Below are 24,028 nucleotides of genomic sequence, written 5' to 3'. Positions count from 1 at the left end.
CGTCTGCTACAGCTTTGGCTAAGAGCCGCCTGGCTTTTGGCTCTTGCCCTAAGGCTCATGGATCCCCGGTTCAATCCTGACGACCAGCATCTGTCAGCGTTACGCTTGCACTGAAGTAGTGATACGGCTCGGGAGAGTGTGGGAACATGGATGGCTGAACCGCGGGGGAAGGTCCCCAGATTAGCTCATGCCTCCCCACCCCCGGCTTTTTCTTCCCTTGCACTGTGGGATGTCTTGGGAGTGCTTTACAGCTGGCCCGTGTGTTTCCCCACTTACCCCCTAGCCACACCCCCGCTGCCCACCCCCTTTATCTGGGGTGAGCCATGCTCACATTGTCCCGGTCCATGTGCTACCAGGAAGTCACGCTGTGCCCCTCCCCCTCTGCACATGCCTTAATCGCATTAATCTTCGCCTCACAGAACCGTGCCAGGGCCTCCAGGAATTAGCGGGGGCCTGGGTTGTCCCGAGGGGCAGGAACAGCTGGTGCCCGGCTCCTGTCGCTGGGCCGGGCGATCCCACGAGGAGGCCGGGCAGCTGGGTCTCCGGTGCACTTCACGTGACGCTCCTAAGGTCGATTCGGGCAGCGACGGAGGGTGAACCGGGCCCCCCTGTGCGACGGTGAGCCCCCAAAGTGCAGTTCAGTCCTGTGCTGGGGCCTCCATGGGGGGGCCATGGACCTGATCTTGGGGAGAAGAGCCCTGTGTGCAACCCCCACATCTCCCACTCACCTGCAGGGAGAGGGTTGGCAGGCAGCCTGCGGTGTAACAGATCGGGGCTGGAATCTGGGTCAGCGTGGGCCTGCGGGAGCGGCACACCCAGACTGCCAAGGGCGATTAGAGATGAATCTCCCAGGATGGATCGGATCAGCACCTGCTGGGTGACCCCCTCACCCCACTGGGAAGTGGGGGGGCACCAGGCACCCATCTGTTGCCCGGGTCACATATGTTTGATACTGATCTTTAACAATACTCGATGGATCTGTGGCTCGGGAGGCTGAGGGGTTCTGCTGCATGTGTGTGTGGGGGAAGGGACAGGGCTGATGAGAAGGGGGCTCTGGGGGCCCAAGCTTATGGGATCTCCCATAATGTCTGTGACTGAGGCGAAATGTGTGGGGCCCCAGTGAACAAGACGTACCAGTGCCCCAAATTTCTCTCGACTGGCCTGGGAGAGATATGGAGCTGGGGAATCCCCCAGTTGCCTCCCTCCTGTGCTCTGGGCAGGGTTCAGGGGGTTCCACTGTGTAGGGGGACAGGGATCTGGATTGTGGGGACCCCCCCTTAGCCCCTGTGTGCCAAAAATCACATCTCCGTGGGGGTCATTGTGCCCTGGTGGGATTCAGGGGGTTCCACTGAGTAGGGGGAGGGATCTGGATTGTGGGGACACCCCCACTTTGTCCTCATGTGCCAAGGATCACATCTCTATGGTGGCTTGCTGTCCTCCTGACTGGGTTCTGGGCGGCACAGTGCGAGAGGATCAGTTGCAAGATCGCCAGCTGTTCTTTGCGCAGAAGGGGAGCCCCCAGGGCTACTGTGGCTTGGAAGGCAGTAGCCGCAGTGTCTCTGCTGGTTCCACGCAGCGTTAGGCGGAGGAATCCGCCCCCCCCAATCATTGAGAGCACTGCAGGACATAGCCCTCATTAACTCAGCCTCACACCCTGCCCCCCTTCCCGAGGAGCTCACACCCCTTAGCATCACTGTCTTATTGCTGCAATGCTGGACAGGCAGGGATTAAAGCAGGTTGAGTGGGGAGAGGGAAGGAAGCCACTCAGCAGACCCCCTCCTCCTCAAACTATGCCACAGCATTGCAATGCCAGGGGGACTTTCACTGGGCAGAGACCAGCCCCACCTCCTGAGTTACCCTGTAGCGTGGGGAATGTGCACTGAGTTGGGAACCCGGTGCTGATGAGGTCTAAGCTCTTGGCTTCCACTCAGCGCTGTCTATATCTGTGAGCCCCAAATCTCTTCCCATAAAGCAAGATCTCAGACCCCCCCAACATTGGTCCCAAGCAAGTATAATTCAATTCTACCCACTCCTTGCTACAGATCTGTTAACTGAGCTTGCTTAAATAGAACCCTGATCTCTAATACAAGACAGCCACGCTGCCTTTGCGAAGAGACGGGCCAAATTTCTGCAGCGGGCTTGTCTGTAGCCACTAGCCCACACTCCCCTCCTAGAGGCAGGGATGAGACCTCACATTCTAGTGCTGCCTAGTGGAGAGCTGGGTAACCCACTGGCAAGGTGTGTGTCTTACCCGTAGGGTTTGTGCTGGGGAGCTGAAGACGTGGGCCCCAGATCTTGGGGACCCCTCGCAGTTGCACGTGAGGGAATTTCTACCATCCCAGCTTTTTTTTAAACAGATGGTGTCAGGGTTCCCTCCACACTCTGAACTCTGGGGTAATCCTCTGCTCCTATACAGCCCCCCTCCAGCCACAGAGCTCCCTTTGCTAGCCAGACTGGGAGGTGGCTGCTCCTTCAGCTCAAAGGCTTTTTTGCTGCATAAGGTCCGGGGTTCAAGTCAGGCTCTGGTTGGGTCCATTTGGGCACCTGTAACCTGAGGCTACTTTACAATCGTGGTGTTGGCCCAGTGAGGGGCAGTGCTCTGGAGCTTCCTGGCCAGGGCATGTGGCTCATTAGGGTCCCTGAGCCTCCCTCTCCTGTCCTATCTGTTGGGGTCTCTAAGCCCCGCCTCCATGGCCCATCTTTGTCGGGGTCTCTAAGTTCCACTCCTTGTGTCCTGTCTTTGTTGGGATCTCTAAGCCGCACCCCCTGTGATCCAACTTCATTGGGGGTCTCTAAGCCCCGCCCCTCATGTCCCTTTGTTGGGGGTCTGTAGGCCCCGCCCCTCATGACCCATCTGCATTGGGGTCTCTATGCCCCGCCCCTCATGTCCTGTCTTTGCTCAGGTGAGGCCAGGGGGCGACAGAGAAGAGACGCTCTCCCCCCACATCCTTGCCCCTGGCACACCCCCGATTCATTCCGGGTTCCGCTCCCGCGTCTCGTTCCATCAGTTTCCCAGTTCCCCACACTTCAGAAATGTCCTCCCTTTCCCATAGCCTTTCTCTTTTCTGATTGCCCTCTTCTCACATTCAGTAGCCCCTTCCCCACCCCCCACCCTACCTCTCCCCTCCCCCTCATTTCTAACCCTCCCCACCCTCGGGTCCTCCTCTTCCATTCCCCCAACACACGGGCTCCATTTCTGCCTCTCTCCATTTCTCCTTCCTTCTCTCCATCCCCTCTTTCTTCCACTCTCCCCACCCCACCCTCCGGGGGTGCTTGGCACAGGACACTCCTGCCCCCTTTGGAAAACGCCTGGGTGAGATGCCAAGGGAGGAGAGGGGAGAACAGAGGGGAGAGGTAAACATGAGGAGGGAGAGGGGCGCAGGGGGGGGAGGGGTGAATTGGGGGGGAGGGGACGAATCGGTAGGGGAGGGGAAATGAATTGGGGATAAGTGAATAGCTGGGGAGAGGGGATCATGGAGGAAGGGGGTGAATCAGTGGGCGAGGGTGATAACTGGGGGGAGGGGTGAATAGTTTGGGGAAGGGAATCAATCTGCTAGGGAGGGGGTGACTTGGCAGGGGAGTGGTGAATTGATGGGGGAGGGGAATGAATTGAGGGGAGGTGTGAATAGGTGGAGGGAGAGGGAAGAAGGGGGAGGGGTGAATCAGCAGGGGAGGGGGATGAACTGGGGGGAGGGGGAGAGCAGGGGAAGGGGTGAATAGGTGGGGGATTAGGGAGGACAGAAGGAGGGTGAATCGGCAGGGGAGGGAGATGAACTGGGGGGAGAGTGAATGGGTGGGGGAGGGGGATGAATTGGGGAGGGGCGAATCGGAGGGGAGGGGAAGAACAGGGGCAGGGGGATGAATTGGGGGGAGGGGCGAATCTAGTTGCCAGCTTTGGGGCTGGTGCTCCAAATGGGGCTGGGCCAGTGGGAGGATGACGAGGGGGTGTAGCCTGTAGACACACAAATGGGAACCTGGCAGAGATGGGGGAGCGGGGCGGGGGTAATCCCCTCCCCCAGCCATCATTGCTTCCGATCGGCCGGCTTTTCCCGGAGTGGGTAATTAACCACAGGCCAGGAGCGGCCTAGCTGGCAGGGCTGGATTCGGTTCACCGCAGGGTCGTGAAGATTCGCCCTCCCGTGGTGTCCTTCGGTCAAGTTTTCCCTCCAGCTCACCCAGAAGTTCGGTGCCGGAGGCAGGGCTGGCCGGGGACCCTCCCCAACCTGTGCCAGGCTAAGCCGATCCTTCTTCTGAAATCTAGTCACCCCTGGATCCCCCGCCAGACCTGCCCCGGGAGGGGGAAGCCAGGGGACATGGGAGGTGACCCAGGCCGGGAAAGGCCGCCTCTCCGCGCCCCAGCTGGGCCTGAGCCAACAAGGCCGGCTGGCGAGCCTGGCGCGGGGTGTGCTGCAGCGTGAGCTCACTCCGCGCTCCGGGGAGACATGTTTACTCGCCCCCAGCTCCTCCCCTTACCCATGTGCTCCGCAGAGCTGAGCTCACCCCTTTCTCCTTGTCTGAAATGTGTGTCAGTGGGGCATGGCTGGGGCTGTGTCACATGCCGTCAGCACATGAGCTGTCTGCGAAGGCATGCCAGCGCCCGACTCCTCCGCTCCCCTCCTGGCTAGGAACCAAGCGCTCGCTAATCCCTGAGTGAACAAGCAACCCTCACCCACATAGATACAGAGAAATCGCCAACCTGAGCAGCCCCACTTAGAAACACGTGGAAGCAAAGACCATCACCGGGGCTGCCTTCTGGAATCTAAAGGCATTTGGGCAGCTGGCGGCTCAGGAGTGAATACACCCGAAGGAGCAGCGGAGGAGAAAGCTGGGTGGCCAAAGACAACCCCCCCTCCACACACAGCCCCCGACACTCCTGCCTGCCTCTCCGAAAGGGTGAAATTAAGGACAAGCAAGACAGAGATCACCATGGATAACAGTCCTGGTAAGAGAACAGCTTTCTGATCTGCAAACTCTTAAGCATCACGGGCATGGATTGCCGTAGGGAGCCGGGATTTGTTTGGCATTGGGGTGGGGGGGAGTGTTGCAGACAAAAGCTGACGCACCTGGGGAGCTCATCGGTGCTGTATTTATTTCAAGGAGTCTCTTGCAGCTTCCAGAATGGGCTAGCTGACAAATAAGCTACTTTATCTCTGCTGCAGCTCAGGGGTGGGGAACAGGACAGACAAATAAATCAGAATCCCCCACCACCTTTGCTTTATTTCCCTTCTCCCCACAAAACCCACTTGCGAGGGGGGTGGGGGGAAGAGGCAGGTGGAGTTTTCAGAGGCTGGAATTTGTAAACTGGCAATATCTTTCTTTTTTTTTCCTTTTGCACAGCTGAAAAGCACAAAAGGTTAAACGTGGGGGGGAGGCTTCGTTTGGGGGGGGCCCTGAGGGTGGGTTCCAGGGGAGGTGCTGAGCCTGGGGAGGGGGGTGAATGGTTCCATAGATGGATGGAGGCGGAGGGAGGATGGGGATCGGCGGTGCATTCTGTTTGATGGGAGAGAGCCTGCAATCCTCTTCTAACCGGTCTCCAGTGATTTCCCACCATGGGATCAGCACCAGCCAAGGTGTGTGATGCCAGGTCCCTCCAGACATGGCCCGGCTCTCGGGAGGGTGGCAAGAGATGCTGGCTAGCTGGGAATTGGGTGAGTGACGTGGGAGGTATGGCATTGACCTATTAATGGGGAGTTTGGGGTCGACTGAGGTTCGGGTTGGGATTTCAAGCGGGTGCTTGAGATAGTGGGGGGGGGCTGTCACCACTCTCATTTCCATGACTGATGTGGGTGGCGCGACTCCAGATTGGCACTGGCATTGATCGAGGGCAGGATATGCCCATGGGAAGTGGGGATAATACAATGCAGTTCTACCCCTGCCCCACCACTAGCCCCTTAGCGAACGCTTCTGCCCTGTGGCTTGTAAACAGAGTTCACATGGGGGCTTTTCTCCCTGTGTGCCAGAGGCACAGGAACTCCCTCCCCTCTGGGACAGGGAACCCCTCTTCCTGTGTTTGATCCTCCTGTGTAAATCACTTCTAAGCCGCTTGCAGCACTGGGGGGTGGGGGGACGAGGGAAGCAATTGAGGTAATTAAGGTATAATGGGCCCCTCTGAAACTCAAAATCTCTCCCATTAAGGCCCCCAACCCAGATGCCATGTTACCAGCCGCGGGCACCTCATGCTCATTTCTGGGATCGCCCAGGGCTGGCTCTAGGTTTTTTTCCGCCCCAAGCAAAAAAAGCCAAACCCCTCCGAGAGCGCACTGCCAAAGGAAAAATAAAAAATACCTCAGGGAGCGCAACTGCCGAAGTGTCCGGAATGCCACCCCTGAAATTGTGCCACCCCAAGTGTGTGCTTGGTTTGTTGGTGCCTAGCGCCGCAGCCTTTGCGGGTCTTGGCATTGCTTCAGTGGGCTGAGGGGGATCCACGCGATGGCATTTGGACATTATGCCATTGTGGCATCTTGCAACGTCACCATGCGGTGTGGCGATATCACGATGGGTCACACTGGTGTCTTGATGTCACGCCAGGGTGCGTTGGCATCTTGAGGATGTCACCGTGCTGCCCAGTGATGTCACACTCAGGTCGTGTCGGTGTTTCGAGGCAGTGCTTTGAGACCACTGTGCCATGGGTGACAACACACCAGCTCACGTTGGCATCTTGATGATGTCACACCAGTGCTTGTCATGATGTCACATTTGGGTCACATTGGTCCTTTGAGGTCACTGTGCCATGTGGTGACATCACGCTGGGTTGTTTTGCGTTTTGACGTCATCTTAGTAACATCCTGTCCTATCGAAGGCCCCTCGTGGCTGTCAAATAGGGGTATGCAGGGAACTGCACACATCCAGCGACTGAGCCGGTGCCAGGTGGGCAACAAGTGGGAGAAAGTGGGAGAGGAGGGAAAAGTCTGCAGCCACTGGAGTAAATCGAAGCAGCGCAGGGGGATACGACAGCAGATTTATGTGAAGGAATGCGGCCATGAATTTTCCCCCCAAAAATCACAATTTTCTCCGGCCCCTCCCCATATCTATCTGTCCATCCATCCCCCATCCCTGCTCATATCCATCCCCTTATCCATCCCCCTCTCTGCCCATATCTACCTGCCGATCCATCCCCCCTGCCTGCCCATATCCATCCCCTTATCCATCCCCCTCCCTGCCCATATCTATCTGTCCATCCATCCCCCCTCTCTGCCCATATCCATCCCCTTGTCCATCCCCCTCCCTGCCCATATCTACCTCTCCATCCATCCCCCCTCCCTGCCAATATCCATCCCCTTATCCATCCCCCTCCCTGCCCATATCTACCTGTCCATCCATCTCCTTATCCATCCCCCTCCCTGCCCATATCTATCTGTCCATCCGTCCCCCCTCTCTGCCCATATACATCCCCTTATCCATCCCCCTCCCTGCCCATATCTACCTGTACATCCATCCCCTTGTCCATCCCCCTCCCTGCCCATATTTATCTCCCAATCCATCCCCCCTCCCTGCCCATATCTACCTGTCCATCCATCTCCTTATACATCCCTCTCCCTCCCTCCCTTCTATCTATCTCTCTCTGAGGCACCCTCTGTGTCCCATAGGATCCTAGCTGTCTCCTTTTGCTGTCCACGTGTCGCTCTGTCTGTCTGTCCAGTCCATCCCAGGGCAATGGGACTCACACCACCTGGTTTGAAGTGGTTTCCCTCCTATCCAGGGTTTACAGTTTGGTTCAATGGCTCTCAGCGCCCCTGCTCTCCAGTGGCCCCTTGGGCCACGAGGCAGCTCACAAACATGCCCGTGTGCTATTCTTGCCTCTTTCCCCCTTCCCCCGGCGGTCAGGGCGCAGTGCTGGCGGCTGTGTCTTCTGACTGTAATTCACTCCAGCTGAGCTGTACATGCCCGAGGCTTCCCCGGTAAATCACGCATCGGGGAAGATTGCCGGTGACTCATGCAGGAGGGTGGGTGTGCGGGTGTGAGTGTGTGCGCACCCAGCCCCCAGCCAGGTCATTAAACTTTGGTGAGCTGGAACGTGAGTGTTGAACTCACCAGCCTGTCTTAGGCAGATCTTGTTTAGGAGGCTAAGGGCCTCAATCTTCTCCTTGGGGTCACGTGAAGTTCAAGGTGTTGGACAGGTTCCACAGCAGCCGGGGAGGTGCTTATCCAACCGGTCACAGCTGTTGCACCCACCGGGGTCACAGTACTGTTTTCCCAGGAGGCTCCGCTTGTCAGGAGATAGGATGGTCTTGGAGTGGCACTTGAGAGAGTTGGTAGGGGTGCTATGCACAGCTCTGCCACCGATTTTCCAGATGAGCTTGGGCGCGTCATTTAATCCTCCCCCCGTGCCTCAGTTTCCCCCATCTGTAGAACGGGGATGGCCCAGCCCTTCTTCGTGGGGGGCATTAAATCCGTTAAGAATTGTAAAGTGCTCAGACAGTACAGTAGGGACAGTTCAGTGATGGGGACCTAGAGAAGGTGGGATGGGAGATGCCCATTCGCCCACTGGCAGCGAGAGCTCATGGAAGATGGCAGCTGAAAGCTACTGAGATACTTGTCTGTACCTGGTGCACTCTGAACAAGACAGAGAGACCCTGCCCCAAATCTAAATAGACAAAGAGTGGGAGGGGAAACTGAGGCACAGAGAAAGGCAGTGACTATCCCAGGGCAGGACCTGATCTGTGTTACAGTAAGACCAGACTTGTGATTGGCCCTTCCTAATAGGGATTGTTTACCAAGGCAGCTGATTTGTAGTGGGTCAAGACAGTTGGTTTATAGTGGCACCAGATGCCTTGGTGATGGGCACTGCTCTATGCGGCTAAGTAAAATCCCAGGGCCGTGCTCATTACTGGGGTGACTGCATCCCTCACAGGTGCAAACTGGGAGCAGCAGTTCTGAGTGCCTCCTAGTGGCAGTCCTCATTATCGCACCGCTTGGTGCAAGGTGAGCTCATTGGACTGCACTGCCCTGTGACCTGCATGAAAAATGGCAGGCTGGAGGTTAGCTGCAAACCTCGCCGTCTGCTGCCTCTTGGTCCAAATCTCCCTGTGCTGCAGCACCTCTTGCTCTCTGTCTCCTCTCTACACCTCCCTTCCGGGACCTACATGCACGGTGCCTCACGGGCGAGCAGCCCCTGGGGTTTTAAGGAAGGATCGCACCGGGCCTCTGACAATTCACAGGCAAGCGGGCATGCCCAGTTCCCAGACATTGTCCATCTCCCTGCAGGCAAGGGTGCCCACACAGCCTATTCCTCGCCCAGAATCTGGATTTGGGATTCTTACAGGGCACAGCTGAGGGTTAATCCCAGGGCTTTGATTATTTGGCTTGACAGTGCTCCTCTCCCTGGGATGAGGCTGCTGCAGCCTGTCATGGGACATCACATGACAGCGAGGGGGGTATTTCTGCAGCAGGGGGTGATATCACGGGCATGCCTGAGCCGGCCTTTGGAAGAACCAAAGCAACAGCTTCTGGGTTATCCATCCAATACTGTTTTCTGATGCTGCTGAGAGCCTGGGCTGGGATTCTTAGAAGTGCCTAAGGGTGTTAGGCTCCTACATCCAGTGGGATTTAAGCACACGTGAGGCACATGGGCTGAATAGGGCCGGATTGCAGGATCAGATGCATCCTTGGGCATGATCCAAAAAGACCCATTTCTGTTCCCCAATAGCCAGATGTTTATGTCCCCAGGGTGTGCTCTCTGCTCAGCTCTGCATTGTTATTACAGGCAGCTCCCCAGGTTAGTGGCTTTGTTCTTTGTCCAGCACCTAGAGAAGGTGGGAGATGCCCATTCTCCCTCTGGCAGCGGAAGCTCATGGAGGACGGGATCTGAAATCTACTGGCAGGTCTGTCCGTACCTGGCACACTCTAAGCAAGACGCAGAGCCCCTGCCCCAGATCTACATAGACAAAGAGACGGCGGGGAAACTGAGGCACGGAGAAAGGCCATAGCAAAGCTGGGACTAGAAGCCAGGTCTCCTGCGTCCCAGCAAGGCCCTAGATCCACGTGCTCCCCTCGGCGCTGATGAATTGCACACCGGTGGCCACTAGCCCAATCCCTTTGCCTCCTGCATACCAATCACCCGGGGTTGTAGACACCAGGGCTGCCCCTCCCTGCTCATAGCTGAATGGAGGAGTGCCTTATCCTCCCAGGCACCGAAAAAGAAGCGAGGTAGCTTGGCAGTTCTCCCTTGAAGCACCCAGGACGTTCTCCTCGTTCACTAATCAGCACGTTAATTAGGGGAAAAGGGAGGTGGGGGGAGTGGGAGCCAGTGCTCAAAACAAATATCTCCAGGGGGGCACTGAATGTTGCCTGGGCGGCAGGGTGATTTTTTCCCCCAAAGCTGAGCTGGGACCGGAGGAAAGCAGATGGCTTGATTGTTATCTCGGCCAGGATTTCTGCACACTCTTTGTTTCAGGGCTCTTTCATTGTGCCAGAGCGTGCTGGGCTTGTCTCCCCTCCTGGAGCTATCCAGCTAGTGGGGAGGTGCGAGGGTGTATGCGCAAGGATGGGGGGTTAGTTCTGGGCTGCCCTAAACCCCCCAGTCTCTGATCCAGAGGCTGCGTCACCACATATATCTCTTCCACTGTCACGGTGACACTGACCTAAGTTGCTCTCTCTGCTGCTTGTCTGCAGGCGTCAATGGGACACCCAGGTGTCAGGGAGGCTGAAACCGGCTTGAAAATGAATTGCGGTGGGCAGGGAAGCTGGCCCTAGAGAAAAAGAGGGGGTCGCAGTTGGTTAGGCTGTCTCGTTTGCATGGCAACTGGAAAAGCCCTCTTGTCTCCAAGGCGAAAGGGAGGGGTTGTCTCTTGCTTGGTTCCTGCTGGCCAAGGAGAAGCACCTGGCTCTGGCCTGGGCATCAGAACATATGACCCAGCTCATCCCCAAGATATGGGCTGGACACAGGGATCACCGAGGGAGGGTCTCTGGCTGAGGCCATGCAGGCGTTGTGGGAGTGGATCTCTGGCCTGGGCCAGGCAGGGAGCTTTGGGAGGGGGTCTCTTGCCCGGGCCATGCAGGGGTGGCTGGACAGTCTCTGGGTTGGACTACACAGGGGATCAGATTAGATTATCGAAATGGCACCTTCTGGCCTCAAAATCTGCACCTCTGAAAAGAGCTTTTGCTAGAGAACAAATTCCAGAGACTGAGTGACTCTGTCTCTCCAGGGAGAGCTGCCTGGTTCTCTGTTGCTTCCATACCTTCCCCTGTGGGCCCAGCAGGCTTTAAAACAGCCCCTCCAAACAGCTTTTTCTTTCGTTGCTATGGCTGCAAACTACAAAAATCTAGAGCCAAAATTGGGAGCATCAGGGCCCATTGCACAGAGCACTGGACTGGGATGCTGGATCCTCTTGCCAGCTTTGCTAGTGGCTCTCTCTGTGCCTCAGTTTCCCTCTCCATACAAGCAGGGATAAGGCTACTCACCTGGGGACCTGGGTAAAGCGCTTTGAGGGCCCCAGATGGGATTATGTTTGCAGCCCCTTCCCCAAAGTGTGGGGTGGGAGTAGTGGTGGAGGGGATGGGATCAGATCTCTCTCTGCTTGGAAGGGATCCCCCATCCTGACTTTCATGACAGGCAGAACCAGAACGCAGATCTTGGTCCAAAATGGGGAACTCTGCTCCCCCATTTATTGCTACCCCCCTCTGCTCATGTGCAAGGGGGTCGCTCTGAACGGTGACTCCCCACTCAACTTTCCAGAGACCCCCCTATCCTGTCCTTGCCCCCCCTCTCCCACACGCCAACCTCTCCCATCCCCTTGTAAATCCAGCGCAGTCAGGCACCCCTACAGCGTGGGCTCCCCAGTTGCTCAAAGGAAAGAGGCCTTTCCTTTTGTGGCAGGGGGCTGCTGAACACGGGAGGGGGTCCTCGAAGCCAAGGCAGGGTGGTCAGCTCAGCTGCTGGCTTTTGCTGCTCCCCCCCTTGGTAAAGCAGGGTTTTCCACTCATCTGTCTTGGAAGGAAAGTCTCCCCAAAAGCAAGAAATGGACTGGTTGAAATCCACCTGCGTCTCAGCTGGGAGCGAGAGGATGCAGGCTGCTTTGGGTTTTGCCCAGGACTCCTGGAGCTCTATGCTGGGGGGAGGGGAAGCCCCCCCCAGCATCAAGCAAGCCAGAGGCCAGGAGGCCAGAATATCAGCTCCGATGTAGGCACTGATGCAAGTAGCTGCAATTTGGATGTGTTGGATGCTGGAGAATCTGGCCCTGATTTTGTCCCAGTGTGAGTTGCTGGGTGAGGGGCTCTCTGGAAAAAAAATCAGTGCCCCTGTGCGAACTGAGCCCATGGGAACCCTGGCCTTGGGCTGTCTTAGAAAGTCCAGCCCTAGATGGTTGGAGATTTTGGTGATGGGACTGTGGAAGTAGTTAGACTGGGGGTCAGGGGGGAGTCGTTGAAATATGGTGCTCCTGATTATTATTATTCGTTATTGTAGTGCAGATGTGCTCAAGAGTCCCAGGCACAGAGCAGGACCTCATACCAAGAGAACATCGCTCCCCTACTGCTAAGATGCAGCCACCTCTGGGCTAGGGCATGGCAGCTGATTCTTTCTCCCAGATCTAAGCCAGCCCCAGCCCCTGAGAGCTGGCGATCCTTGCTGCCTGCCCTTGTCCCCTGACGCCGGACACTCGAGCTCTGCGGGGCTCGCTTGCCCTGCTGTCTGTGTTCCCAGACTCGCTCCTGTTCGGAAGCTCCAGCCAGCCTGCAGATGCACTCTGATTTGCTTAACCTACTTAAGCCAAAAAAAGCGCGAGGCAGTTTCCTCCCCCCGCCCCTCGCTCCACTGGTGAAGGAACGTGCTGGAAGATTAACGTGCTGCACGAGTAGCTAGTGTCTCCTGGCAGCGTAGCTAGACGCGTGTTCCCTTTCTGGGTAATCTCATTTATTTACACTTTGCCATAGGCAGGGACACAGCATCCCATCTTGCGGGGCTGTCCCCCCCCGGGGGGGCCAGCTTCTCCTCTTTTTGCAGGAAGTTGCTTAGAGCTCAGGTACCTGAGACAGTTGCAAATGGAGATTTGTGCTGGGCAAGAAATTTGGAGCTGGATTTTCAATGCCCTTAAATGCATCTGACGAAGTGGGTATTCACCCACGAAAGCTTATGCTCCAATACTTCTGTTAGTCTGTAAGGTGCCACAGGACCTAGGGCGGCAGGATTTGGGGGGCAGCATTTTGCCGCCCTTGGCGGAAATTCGTTGGCTGGGAGGCCTTCCGCTCTGGGTCTTCGGCGGAAATTCAGCGGCGGGTCCTTCACTCGCTCCGGGACCCGCCGTCGAAGTGCCCCGAAGACGCGGAGCGGAAGGACCTCTGCCGCCGAATGCTCAGAGGAGGAGCGTTGCTGCCTAGGGTGGCAAAAACCGTGGTGCCGCTCCTGGCTACCCCTCTGATACTGAAATTCAGGGTTGTTCTGGTCTGGGCCCAGTACGATGGGGCCTGAATTGACAAAGGCTTCTGGGCACTGTCCCAGTGGAAAGGGACAGATTGAACTGAAGAACCAGGTTGTATCTTGGCTTCTGCTGGGGGTCAGGAACCCCAGATTCAACCCACGCCCCCAACAAACTCCAGGGCACTGGAGATACAGCTCCAAATGTCTCGTCTTGCTCCAGCGAGGAGTCCTGAGCCGGGAACCCGAGATCTGACCTTCAGTTGCCCGATGCGACAAGTTATTTTACTGTGGGTGAAACTGACCCACTTTCTTGCTCCAGATCAGTGACAGATATCAAGATCTCGCAGAGTCACGGGTATGTGTGTGAAACCCCCACACGCTGGCATGAAGAATAGGCCTGCAGTCCAAGGCTTCCCCAGTGTGGAAAACACAAAGGCAGAAGGGACACTGTGGGGAGGGGGGTCTGATTTTCAGGGCTGCCCACCCCCTTGACTTCAGCTGGAATTGTGGGATCCTCAGCACCTCTAAAATCTTAAGCAGTCTGCAACATTGGGGTACCCAGAGTCAGCGAAGCCAGGATCAGAAAGGGGTCAGCAGGACCTTCCCCCCCCATCTTTGTTTACCCATGAACCTAAATTTGTTTCTGAGGGGTTTTTTGTTTGGTTTGGTTGGTTGGTTTTTTTGGGTATTTGGCTGCAGTTCTGGACAGATTGCAGGGGGAGGCGGGGAGAGTTTAAGAGACACGTGTGGGACTGCAAAGGCCAGCTTGGAATCAGCCTCTAAATAACTCCGAAAGCCAGGCGCGCACACAACACACACACACACGAATGTGCTTCCCGTGTCTGGCGAGAGAGGATAATGGGGTTTAAATGCTGCAAACGGATGGCGGCGAGCCGGCCCAGACTGTGAAATGTTGCAAGGACTCCCCCAGCTGCCGGGAGCCGGGGAAGCTGCGGAGTGTGACATGCCTTATAAATATGTTTGAGTGCGCAGTGGGATCTGCCTTTGTCAGGAGAATTCAGGTCACCAGGTACAGGAGGCAGCAGCTGCCTCCAGCCCAGCGCGAAGGAGAAGGTGTCTTTATGATTGATTTCCCCCCTCTCCCCCGCCCCCCCAGTGCCGATGAAACACACACTGCGGCATCTTAACCTCTGCTGCATTCCCAGCTCCGGTAGCTCCATTGAAATCAGTCCCCCGGTAGTGATGGGGTTTTTTTTATTTGTTTTCCCTGACACCCCTTTTCTGAAAGCAGCGGGTCCCCTTGTCAGATTGTCAAGTCAGCAAGGCTGGGACAGCGCTGTTGTGTTAATCACCGCTCTGGGGCGGCAGGTGCCAACCGGGCTGCAAATGGCTGCAGCAAAACAGAGCCGGGGAAACTCAGAGGCCCTCGTGTCCATGGCTAGAGTATTGAACTAGGGCTCAGGATAGCTGGGCTCTTCTTCAACTCTGCCACTGCTCACCTGGGTGACCTTGGCCAAGTCACTTCCTCTCTCTTGGCATCTGTTTCCTCTGCCACCCTTTGTCTGTTTAGACTGGGCACTTTGAGGGGCAGGGAGCCGCTCACTCTGTCTGTGCAGCGCCCAGCACAACAGGGCCCTGATCTCCACTGCTGTGCTAATGTGAACAGTGGCTCATTTATCAAAGAGAAATGGACTGAGGAGTCTAAGGGGAAATGGCTCTAAATCTGAAGGGGGGATGTGCCATTGGGGGCTTCCCTTGCATTCCCAGCGCTTGAAATCCACAGGAGTTGTGGGTTGCAGGACTGGGTCAGTGTCTGGTTTGGGATCCTGCAGTGTAAGGTCCTGCAGTTGGATGGGGCCAGGGCTGTGGGCTGTGCAGTATTGCAATCTGCCCTTTGGGGATCCCAATCCCTCAACATCCCCTGCCCAGCCACCGTTCCTGTAAGATGCCAACAGCATCAGAACAGAAAAGCAGGCCCCTGTCTGTATCGGACCTCAAACCCAAACCACTGAGGCTAGTTCAGATCCAGGGTTGTCGAATCCAGACCTCGCCTTCAAGGGGATCCAGAGCCAGGGGGCAAGTTTTGGCCCCGAGAGGAGAGAGCTGAATTATAGGCTGCTTCTGCATTGTGGGGCTCTAACCCCCTTTGGAAGGGGCCATGATAGGGAAGCAGGAAGCACCAGGCCTGGGGCTATTTGCTGATCTGCCGGCTGCAACAGCAAGGCCCTGGGGGGGCGGGTGCCCTCGCAATGGGACGGCCCGTTCTGTTAAAGGCCATCAGACGAGTCCAGGGTACCCAGCAGTCGATGGGCCATGGGAGTGAGGGCCCCAGCAGTCCCCCTCTCCCCTCCAGCAGCCCATTAACACTTCCAAACCCTGGCACACACCAGTAGCTCCACTGTTGGGAGAGCAAGGCCTTAGAAAAAGTCCTGGGGAGAGTCCTCGGGGCAGCATGGAACCCTGAACGGAACCGCTGGATCCAGATCTAATCCCAGAACCCAACATCTGCATCCCAACCTGGATCCAGAGCCAAACTCAGAACCCGACAGCTGGTTCTGGTTCCAGATCCAGCGCTGAACCCCAGCAAGTGGGTCTGGAGCCAAACCCAGCATTGGCTTTAAGATGTAAGAAACCCACCATCCAGCTTTGCAGAAGGAGTTAACTCCAGCAGGCTGACAGTCCCAGCTCCTGTCCCTCGCCCAGACATAGACTGGACCCACTGCCGTGTACCAAGCGGCGGACAGACCCGAGCCGAAGGGGAGCAGGGGAATTTACACCTGGCTCAAAAATAAATGTTTAAAGCGTTTTCAAGATTTTGGATGAATGTCAAGGCCAGGCATGGGCAGGAGCATCTGCCTGGCTGCAAACCCTCAGCATGGTAATGGTTAACCGCTGGCACTGCAGTGTGGGGGCAGACCTGCCCCCCACCCCCAACTGTTTGCATTAGTGCCACTAGAAAGCCTAAAGGGTTTTATTTATGTATTTTAAGAGGTGTTAATTTCTCCCTCCTGTCTGGGAATGGACATCTGGGTACTGGTCCCAGAACTGGGAGGGGAGTGGGGACTAGTGGTTAGCGTGGGGGGGGGGAAGGGGGAGGGTCTGGGAGCCAGGACTCCTGGGTTCAGTTCACAGTTCTGGGAGTAGGGGCAGTGGTTAGGGCAGCCAGGACTCCTGGGTTCAGTTCAGAGGTCCAGGAGGGGGAGTGGGGTCTAGTGGTTGGGGGATGGGCTGGCAGCTAGGACTCCTGGGTTCTATTCCCTCCCCCCTCTGGGCACAAGGGGAGGGAGAGGGTGGGTAGCTTTGAGATGCAGCCCCCTGGGGTGGGTGGATCGGTCGGTCGGTCTGTCCATCCATCCCTTTGCAAGCGGGCACTTTTGCTGCTAATCCCCCTCCCCCCATTCGGGGGTTAGGGGCGTCTGAAGGAGGCAGCTTTGGGTGCCCCCCCTCCATCGCATTGCACCGAGCCGGAGCGATCGCCCGCCGCAGCCATGTGAGCAGCCGGTCAGGTGTCCCCGGGGCTGGCGCGGAGCCCGCCCGCCCGCTGCTGTTCCCGGCTCCGCGCCCCGGGCGGACACGTGCGCGCCGTGACCTGATTGTGGGTGGCGCGGGGGGGGGGCGGCCGTGTCCTCTCCTGCCCCTATGGCCGCATCGTCTGCTGCCCCCTCCCCCCCGGCGTGCCCACTCCTGCCCCTGCCCCTCCCTTGTGTCCCTTCGCCCCCCGGTGTCCCCTCCCCTGCCCCACCCCTCCCTTGTGCCCCCTCGCCCCCCTGCGTGCCCTCTCCTGCCCGTGCCCTCCCCGCCCCCCGATGTGCCCTCCCCTGCCCCACCCCTCCCTTGTGCCCCCCCGCACCCCGGCGTGCCCACTCCTGCCCCTGCCCCTCCCTTGTGTCCCCCCGCCCCCCGGTGTGCCCTCTCCTGCCCGTGCCCTCCCCGCCCCCCGGTGTCCCGTCCCCTGCCCCACCCCTCCCTTGTGTCCCCTCGCCCCCGGTGTACCCTCTCCTGCCCGTGCCCTCCCCGCCCCCGGTGTCCCCTCCCCTGCCCCACCCCTCCCTTGTGCCCCCTGCTCCTCCCTTGTACCCTCTCCTGCCCCACCCCTCCCTTGTGCCCCCCGCTCCCCAGTGTGCCCTCTCCTGCCCCACTCCTCCTTTGTGCCCCCCCGCCCCCCAGCGTGCCCTCTCCTGCCCCTGCTCCTCCTTTGTGCCCCCCGCCCCCCGGCGTGCCCTCTCCTGCCCCACCCCTCTCTTGTGCCCCCATGCCTCCCCTCCCCCACGGCATGTCCTCTCCTGCCCCTGCCCCTCCCTTGTGCCCCCTCTGCCCCCCTTATGCCCTCTCTAACCCCTGCCCCTCCCTTGTGCCCCGACCCCTGTTGTGCCTTTTCCTGCCCTCTGCCCTGTGCTGATCCCTTCTGCCTCCCTCCTGTTGTGCCCACTCCTACCCCAGACCCCCCACCCCCCGTCGTGCTCTCTCTCCTACCCTTTGCAAACTCCGGCATGCAAAGCGGGACGTACTGGTGTGTCTGCATCCCAGGCATCCTCTCTGTCTGCGCATCCCTCTGTTAGCTGGATAGAGGGGTGTCAATCCTCTCATTTCTGCTGCCAGCTTGGATTTTAATCAACTGCACATGAGGAAGGGGGGGGAATTAAAAATTGCACTGGGCTACTCCAGGGACAGCCCCTCCCAGCAGGGGGCGCTGTGGGGAGCGGGGCAGGAGCGCAGGCTTGGGGGCAGAGCACCCAGGTACTCCAGTCCCAACCCCTCCCAGCAGGGGGCGCTGTGGGGAGCAGGGCAGGAGCGCTGGCTGGGGGGGAGCTCCCAGGTGCTCCAGTCCCAGCCCCTCCCAGCAGGGGGCGCTGTGGGGAGCAGGGCAGGAGCGCTGGCTGTGGGGGGAGCTCCCGGGTACTCCAGTCCCAGCCCCTCCCAGCAGGGGGCGCTGTGGGGAGCAGGGCAGGAGCGCTGGCTGTGGGGGGAGCTCCCGGATACTCCAGTCCCAGCCCCTCCCAGCAGGGGGCGCTGGCTGGGGGGGAGCTCCCAGGTGCTCCAGTCCCAGCCCCTCCCAGCAGGAGGCGCTGTGGGTGTCAGGCTAGGAGATAACTATTCCCGGGCTGTCTGTGTTTTCCGCACACTGAGCCCTGTGGGCAGAGAATTTGTTGGGACTCTCCTGCCCTGGGAGCTGGGGAACCCAGGGGCAGGCCAGGAGGGTGGAGATGAGCCTTTGGTCTGGGGAACTTGCTAGGAACAGGGCTGGGTGGAGAGGTGACTAGGAGGGCACCTGTGCTTACGTGGGGGCAGGCCACACTGGGATGCAGGGGGGCTCTTGCACGGAGAGGGCATGGTGCAGTATTCCTCGCCAAGGGCAGGGGGCTCATTTAGGGGGCAGCAGGCCACCCAGAGGAGGGGGGCAAGTGGGGCAAATTGCCCCGGGCTCCACAGGGGCCCCGCGAGCCCTGGCCCGGCGGCAGTCCAGCTCTTCGGCGACATTTCAGAGGCGGGGGGCCCTTCAGTGCTACCAAAGACGCGGAGCGACTGAAGGGCCCCCTGCTGCCAAAGACCCGGACCGCCGCCGGGTGAATACAAGCGCCACAGCTCCCTCGCTTTGCCCCAGGCCCCCTGAAGCCTCTGGCAGCCCTGGGGAACAAGATCTACCTGCTTTCAGCTCTAATGAGGACACCCCAGGTCTGGTACCTAGGCAGAACCCAGCAGTGGCTACCAAAAGTACTGGGCTGGAGTCTTGTTTTGCAGTGGTGGGCATTGGCAGGCTGAGCTGGGGGAGAGAAAGAGGCTGGCGTGTGGCTGTTATGCACATCGCCCCCGGGGCTGGGTTACCTCGGGCGCCAGGGCACACAGCTCCCCAGGGGCAAGGTGGGAGCAGACCCTGACTGCAGCCCGATCTCTCTCTGCCCCCCAGGCCAAATGGAGCTGATGGCAGGAAAGGGACAAATCCCTAGATGGCTTAGGCTAGCGCCTCCTCCCATCTCACATCTGATTTCACCCCATAATTTTCAGGGTGCAGACAGCAGGAGTGGGGCTTGGCTACAAGTATTTGCTCTGAGCTGGAATTTGGGCGGCGGCGGTTGAGTCCGGGCAGCACCTGCTAGGTTAAAAGACTGGATCTGGCCTTCTTAAAATCACAGGCACAATTCCAGAAAATCCCAAGGGAGGGAAGTATTTATTTTGGGTGCTGGTGGGTTTAAACGCCCTGGACTATTGCGGAGGGGAACGTATGTCAGTTCCGACTGCGGAAGAACCAGTTCCTGCCGTTTGCAGGTAATAATAATGAGCTAAGATCTTTGAGTCAGAAGAGCAGCTCTCTTCCTGATATAGGTCACCAGGACCGTGCGCGCGTGTGGGTGCCCACGTGCCCAAGGGGGCGAGGTCTCCTCCCCGCCTCTGTGGGCTCCCTCCACAAAATCTTCACGCAGTTTGCAGAGGGGCCTCTGCTAATGGAAAAGGCAGAACTGGGATGGCAGGAGGGGGCTTGTGGGTGGGGACTGAGGGGCATGGACAGAGGCTGAGTGTACGACCTGGATTTGGCTCAAAGCTCTCGCCCAGAATGGGCCTGCGGGGACATGGAATCTAGGCAGCTGGTGCCCCCCCCCAGCCAGGGCAGGTCCACACTCCAGGTGTCCCTGGGAATCTTGGCACGACCCCTGTCGTACCCTTGGACCCCTGGGCCGGCTGCCAGCGGGATGACCCGGGTTTGGCATTTTGTCCTCTGTTTGTTTGCCCTACTTTCCGCAGCACGTGCCTCACTGCCCCACATTCCCCGCAGCCTCGTCTCAGGGCTGCCCGGCGGCTGTGTGTGTACGTGTGTGTGTATGCATGTGTGTGCGAGCGTGTGTGTGTGCATGCGCATACGCAGGCTGACACTGTGTTCCTCCCCCACACCCCCATGCTGCAGCTCCATGTGAGACACTGGGATAGCTCCAGGGGACTCCGATTTCCCCGGCTCCCAGCCAGGTGGGCTGTAGCGGCTCCCTGGTCCCGTCCCCTCCAGCTGCCTGTGGCCAGGGGAAGGGCAGACCCTGAGTCTGTGCAGGGGTTCGGAGGCTGCATCTGCCCTCCCACGGGTGATGGGGTTCGTCAGTTGCACAGATTTCACCCTGCCCTTTGTCTCCATGTCTTTCAATGTTCAGCCTCCCATTTCCTTTGCCCTGCCCCCTGTTCTTTTGTTCCCCCAGGAACACACCCTTGTGCCCCCCAAGATCACTCCCCCATCTCCATCCCAAACATCCAACCCTGCCCTGATAGTATTAAAGCCTGGCAGGCCAGAGCCCTGGGGGATGGATGCCAGCCTGGGTCCCCCATATGCAGCTCCCCTGCCCCTACAGGAGGCTGCAGACCCTGAGCACCCTCAATCCCAGCTGTTGCTTCCAGCTGTTTTCTGCAGCAGGACTCAAGCCAAGATCCCCATCTGACCTCCTCTCCCACTGCTCTCTGTCCCCAAGGCGGCGTGATCCTCTACGTGGGCTCTACGGCCGGCTCCAGCCCCACCCCGGGCAGCCCACCCGGCAGCTACCTGGTGCCCTCCCCACAGCACTCCCTGCCCTCATCGCTGGAGGAGCTGACGCTGACTGAGATCGGGGCCATCAAGCCGCAGGGCTCAAGCTCGCCATCCTCACCTAAGGTGGCCTTCCAGTTCCCGGAAGGGGTCAGGTACCCCAGCAAGGGCCAGTCGCCCCCCACCCAGAGCAGAGTTGCCACGGCCAAGCAGAACGGCGTGACCAGCACCTTCACTAGTAAGTGAATCATCCTCCTCCTGCTCCAGCTGGGGAAACTGAGGCACAGAGCGAGGCAAGGACAGCAACTCAGCAATAGAACCCGGGAGTCCTGACTCCCAGCCCCTCTGCTCTAACCATTAGACACCGCTCCTCTCTCAGAGCTGTGGATAGAACCCAGGAGTCCTGACTCCCAGCCCCCCTGCTCTAACCACTAGACCATCCAAAGCAACAGGAATATTGGGGGGGTAGGGTACTCTCACATGAAGTCACAAGGGGCCAACCTGACACACAGCTGGGACCATGCACCCCCTCTTTGGGGGGTCCCCAGTCCTGTGGGGCTGGCAACCTAGTCTGGCTGGAAATGGGCGTCTCCGAGAGGCTAGTTAGTGAGTCTGGTCAGCAGTGGGGAGGGGGATGCGTCTTAGGGGGCCCGGTGGGACCCTGGGGCTGGGCAGATGGTTGAAGGGAGGGGGTGGCACTCCCATCGGTCGGCCCCTCGCTCTCCATTGGGGAGGCTGTAGTGGGTTGGGCAGGAGGGGACCGAACGAGTGTGATGCTCACCCCCCCCCCTCCTTGCAGAGACGGGCGGGATGGTGCTGCTGTGCAAGGTGTGCGGGGACATCGCCTCCGGCTTCCACTACGGCGTCCATGCCTGCGAGGGCTGCAAGGTGAGGCGGCGGGGCCCAGCGCAGGGCTTTGGGGGGACCCAGCTGAGGCGCGGAGCCTCCTAGCAAGCCGCGGCGTCGCCATGGCGCCGTTCCCCGGGGCGCCCCAGCTCCGACGGGAGCTGATGGCCAGCATGAACAGCGGGGGGCTGGCGGGCAGGGCGGGGGGGCACAGAAGGGGCAGGGTTTGCCTGGCACTGACTCCTCGCCTGTTGGCCCCCTCCAGGGCTTCTTCCGGCGCAGCATCCAGCAGAACATCAACTACAAGATGTGTGTGAAGAACGAGCACTGCATGATCATGCGCATGAATCGCAACCGCTGCCAGCACTGCCGCTTCAAGAAGTGCCTGGCCGTCGGCATGTCCCGCGACGGTGAGCGCAGGGATCCCGCCCCCGCCCCTGCTCCTCCCCCGGCCTGCTCTGCCCCTGGGTCTGCCCCCAGCCTGCTCCCTGCCAGTGCCCCTCAATCCCGACCCGCAGCCCCTCTGCCAGTGCCCCTCAATCCCGACCCGCAGCCCCTCTGCCAGTGCCCCTCAATCCCGACCCTACACCCCTCTGCCAGTGCCCCTCAATCCCAACCCTACCCCCCCGCCAGTGCCCCTCAATCCCGACCCGCAGCCCCTCTGCCAGTGCCCCTCAATCCCGACCCGCAGCCCCTCTGCCAGTGCCCCTCAATCCCGACCCACAGCCCCTCTGCCAGTGCCCCTCAATCCCGACCCGCAGCCCCTCTGCCAGTGCCCCTTAATCCCGACCCTACACCCCCTCTGCCAGTGCCCCTCAATCCCAACCCTACCCCCCCGCCAGTGCCCCTCAATCCCGACCCGCAGCCCCTCTGCCAGTGCCCCTCAATCCCGACCCGACACCCCCTCTGCCAGTGCCCCTCAATCCCGACCCGACACCCCCTCTGCCAGTGCCCCTCAATCCCGACCCGCAGCCCCTCTGCCAGTGCCCCTCAATCCCGACCCACAGCCCCTCTGCCAGTGCCCCTCAATCCCGACCCGCAGCCCCTCTGCCAGTGCCCCTTAATCCCGACCCTACACCCCCTCTGCCAGTGCCCCTCAATCCCAACCCTACCCCCCCGCCAGTGCCCCTCAATCCCGACCCGCAGCCCCTCTGCCAGTGCCCCTCAATCCCGACCCGACACCCCCTCTGCCAGTGCCCCTCAATCCCGACCCGCAGCCCCTCTGCCAGTGCCCCTCAATCCCGACCCGACCCCCCCTCTGCCAGTGCCCCTCAATCCCGACCCTACCCCCCTCTGCCAGTGCCCCTCAATCCCGACCCTACACCCCCTCTGCCAGTGCCCCTCAATCCCGACCCACAGCCCCACCTGGGCTCCCCCGACACCCCCTCTGCCAGTGCCCCTCAATCCCGACTCACAGTCCCACCTGCTATCCCAGCCCTGGGCTCCCCCCACACCCTTCTGCCAGTGCCCCTCAATCCCGACCCACAGCCCCACCTGGGCTCCCCCTACACCCTCTCTGCCAGTGCCCCTCAATCCCGACTCGCAGCCCCACCTGCTGTCCCAGCCCTGGGCTCCCCCTACACCCCTCTGCCAGTGCCCCTCAATCCCGACCTACAGCCCCACCGGGGCTCCCCCTACACCCCCTATGCCAGTGCCCCTCAGTCCCAACCCACAGTCCCACCTGCTGTCCCAGCCCTGGGCTCCCCCTACACCGCCTATACCAGTGCCCCTCAATCCCAACCCACAACCCCACCTGCTATCCCAGCCCTGGGCTCCCCCCACACCCTTCTGCCAGTGCCCCTCAATCCCGACCCACAGCCCCACCTGGGCTCCCCTTACACCCCCTCTGCCAGTGCCCCTCAATCCCGACTCGCAGCCCCACCTGCTGTCCCAGCCCTGGGCTCCCCCTACACCCCCTCTGCCAGTGCCCCTCAATCCCGACCTACAGCCCCACCGGGGCTCCCCCTACACTCCCTATGCCAGTGCCCCTCAGTCCCAACCCACAGTCCCACCTGCTGTCCCAGCCCTGGGCTCCCCCTACACCCCCTATGCCAGTGCCCCTCAATCCCAACCCACAACCCCACCTGCTATCCCAGCCCTGGGCTCCCCCCACACCCTTCTGCCAGTGCCCCTCAATCCCGACCCACAGCCTCACCTGGGCTCCCCCTACACCCCCTCTGTCAGTGCCCCTCAATCCCGACTCGCAGCCCCGCCTGCTGTCCCAGCCCTGGGCTCCCCCTACATCCCCTCTGCCAGTGCCCCTCAATCCCGACTCGCAGCCCCACCTGCTGTCCCAGCCCTGGACTCCCCCCACACCCCTCTGCCAGTGCCCCTCAATCCCGACCCACAGCCCCAGCTGGGCTCCCCCT

The 24,028-nt window shown here is 59.6% G+C and overlaps 1 protein-coding gene across 3 annotated transcripts in view; it reads left to right on the top strand.

The window, feature by feature from the left end:
- Positions 1-442: 442 nt before the first annotated feature.
- LOC127035135 (nuclear receptor subfamily 1 group D member 1-like) overlaps positions 443-24,028 on the top strand; it is a 33,191-nt gene continuing 9,605 nt past the window's right edge. Inside the window, exons 1-5 of one of the 3 annotated variants that reach the window (XM_050924621.1) lie at positions 443-556; positions 4,678-4,942; positions 20,761-21,051; positions 21,613-21,701; positions 21,925-22,069. In XM_050924621.1, the coding sequence (XP_050780578.1) occupies positions 4,927-4,942; positions 20,761-21,051; positions 21,613-21,701; positions 21,925-22,069 (541 nt within the window). In that variant the 5' untranslated portion in view covers positions 443-556; positions 4,678-4,926. Of the gene's footprint in view, positions 619-4,500; positions 4,943-20,760; positions 21,052-21,612; positions 21,702-21,924; positions 22,070-24,028 lie in introns of those variants that run through there. The other 2 variants (XM_050924619.1, XM_050924620.1) reach the window with 2 other exon arrangements.

Source organism: Gopherus flavomarginatus, chromosome 16 (genome assembly GCF_025201925.1).
Source record: "Gopherus flavomarginatus isolate rGopFla2 chromosome 16, rGopFla2.mat.asm, whole genome shotgun sequence".
Lineage (NCBI taxonomy): Eukaryota > Metazoa > Chordata > Testudines > Testudinidae > Gopherus > Gopherus flavomarginatus.
This window is presented reverse-complemented; position numbering and strand designations above follow the sequence as displayed.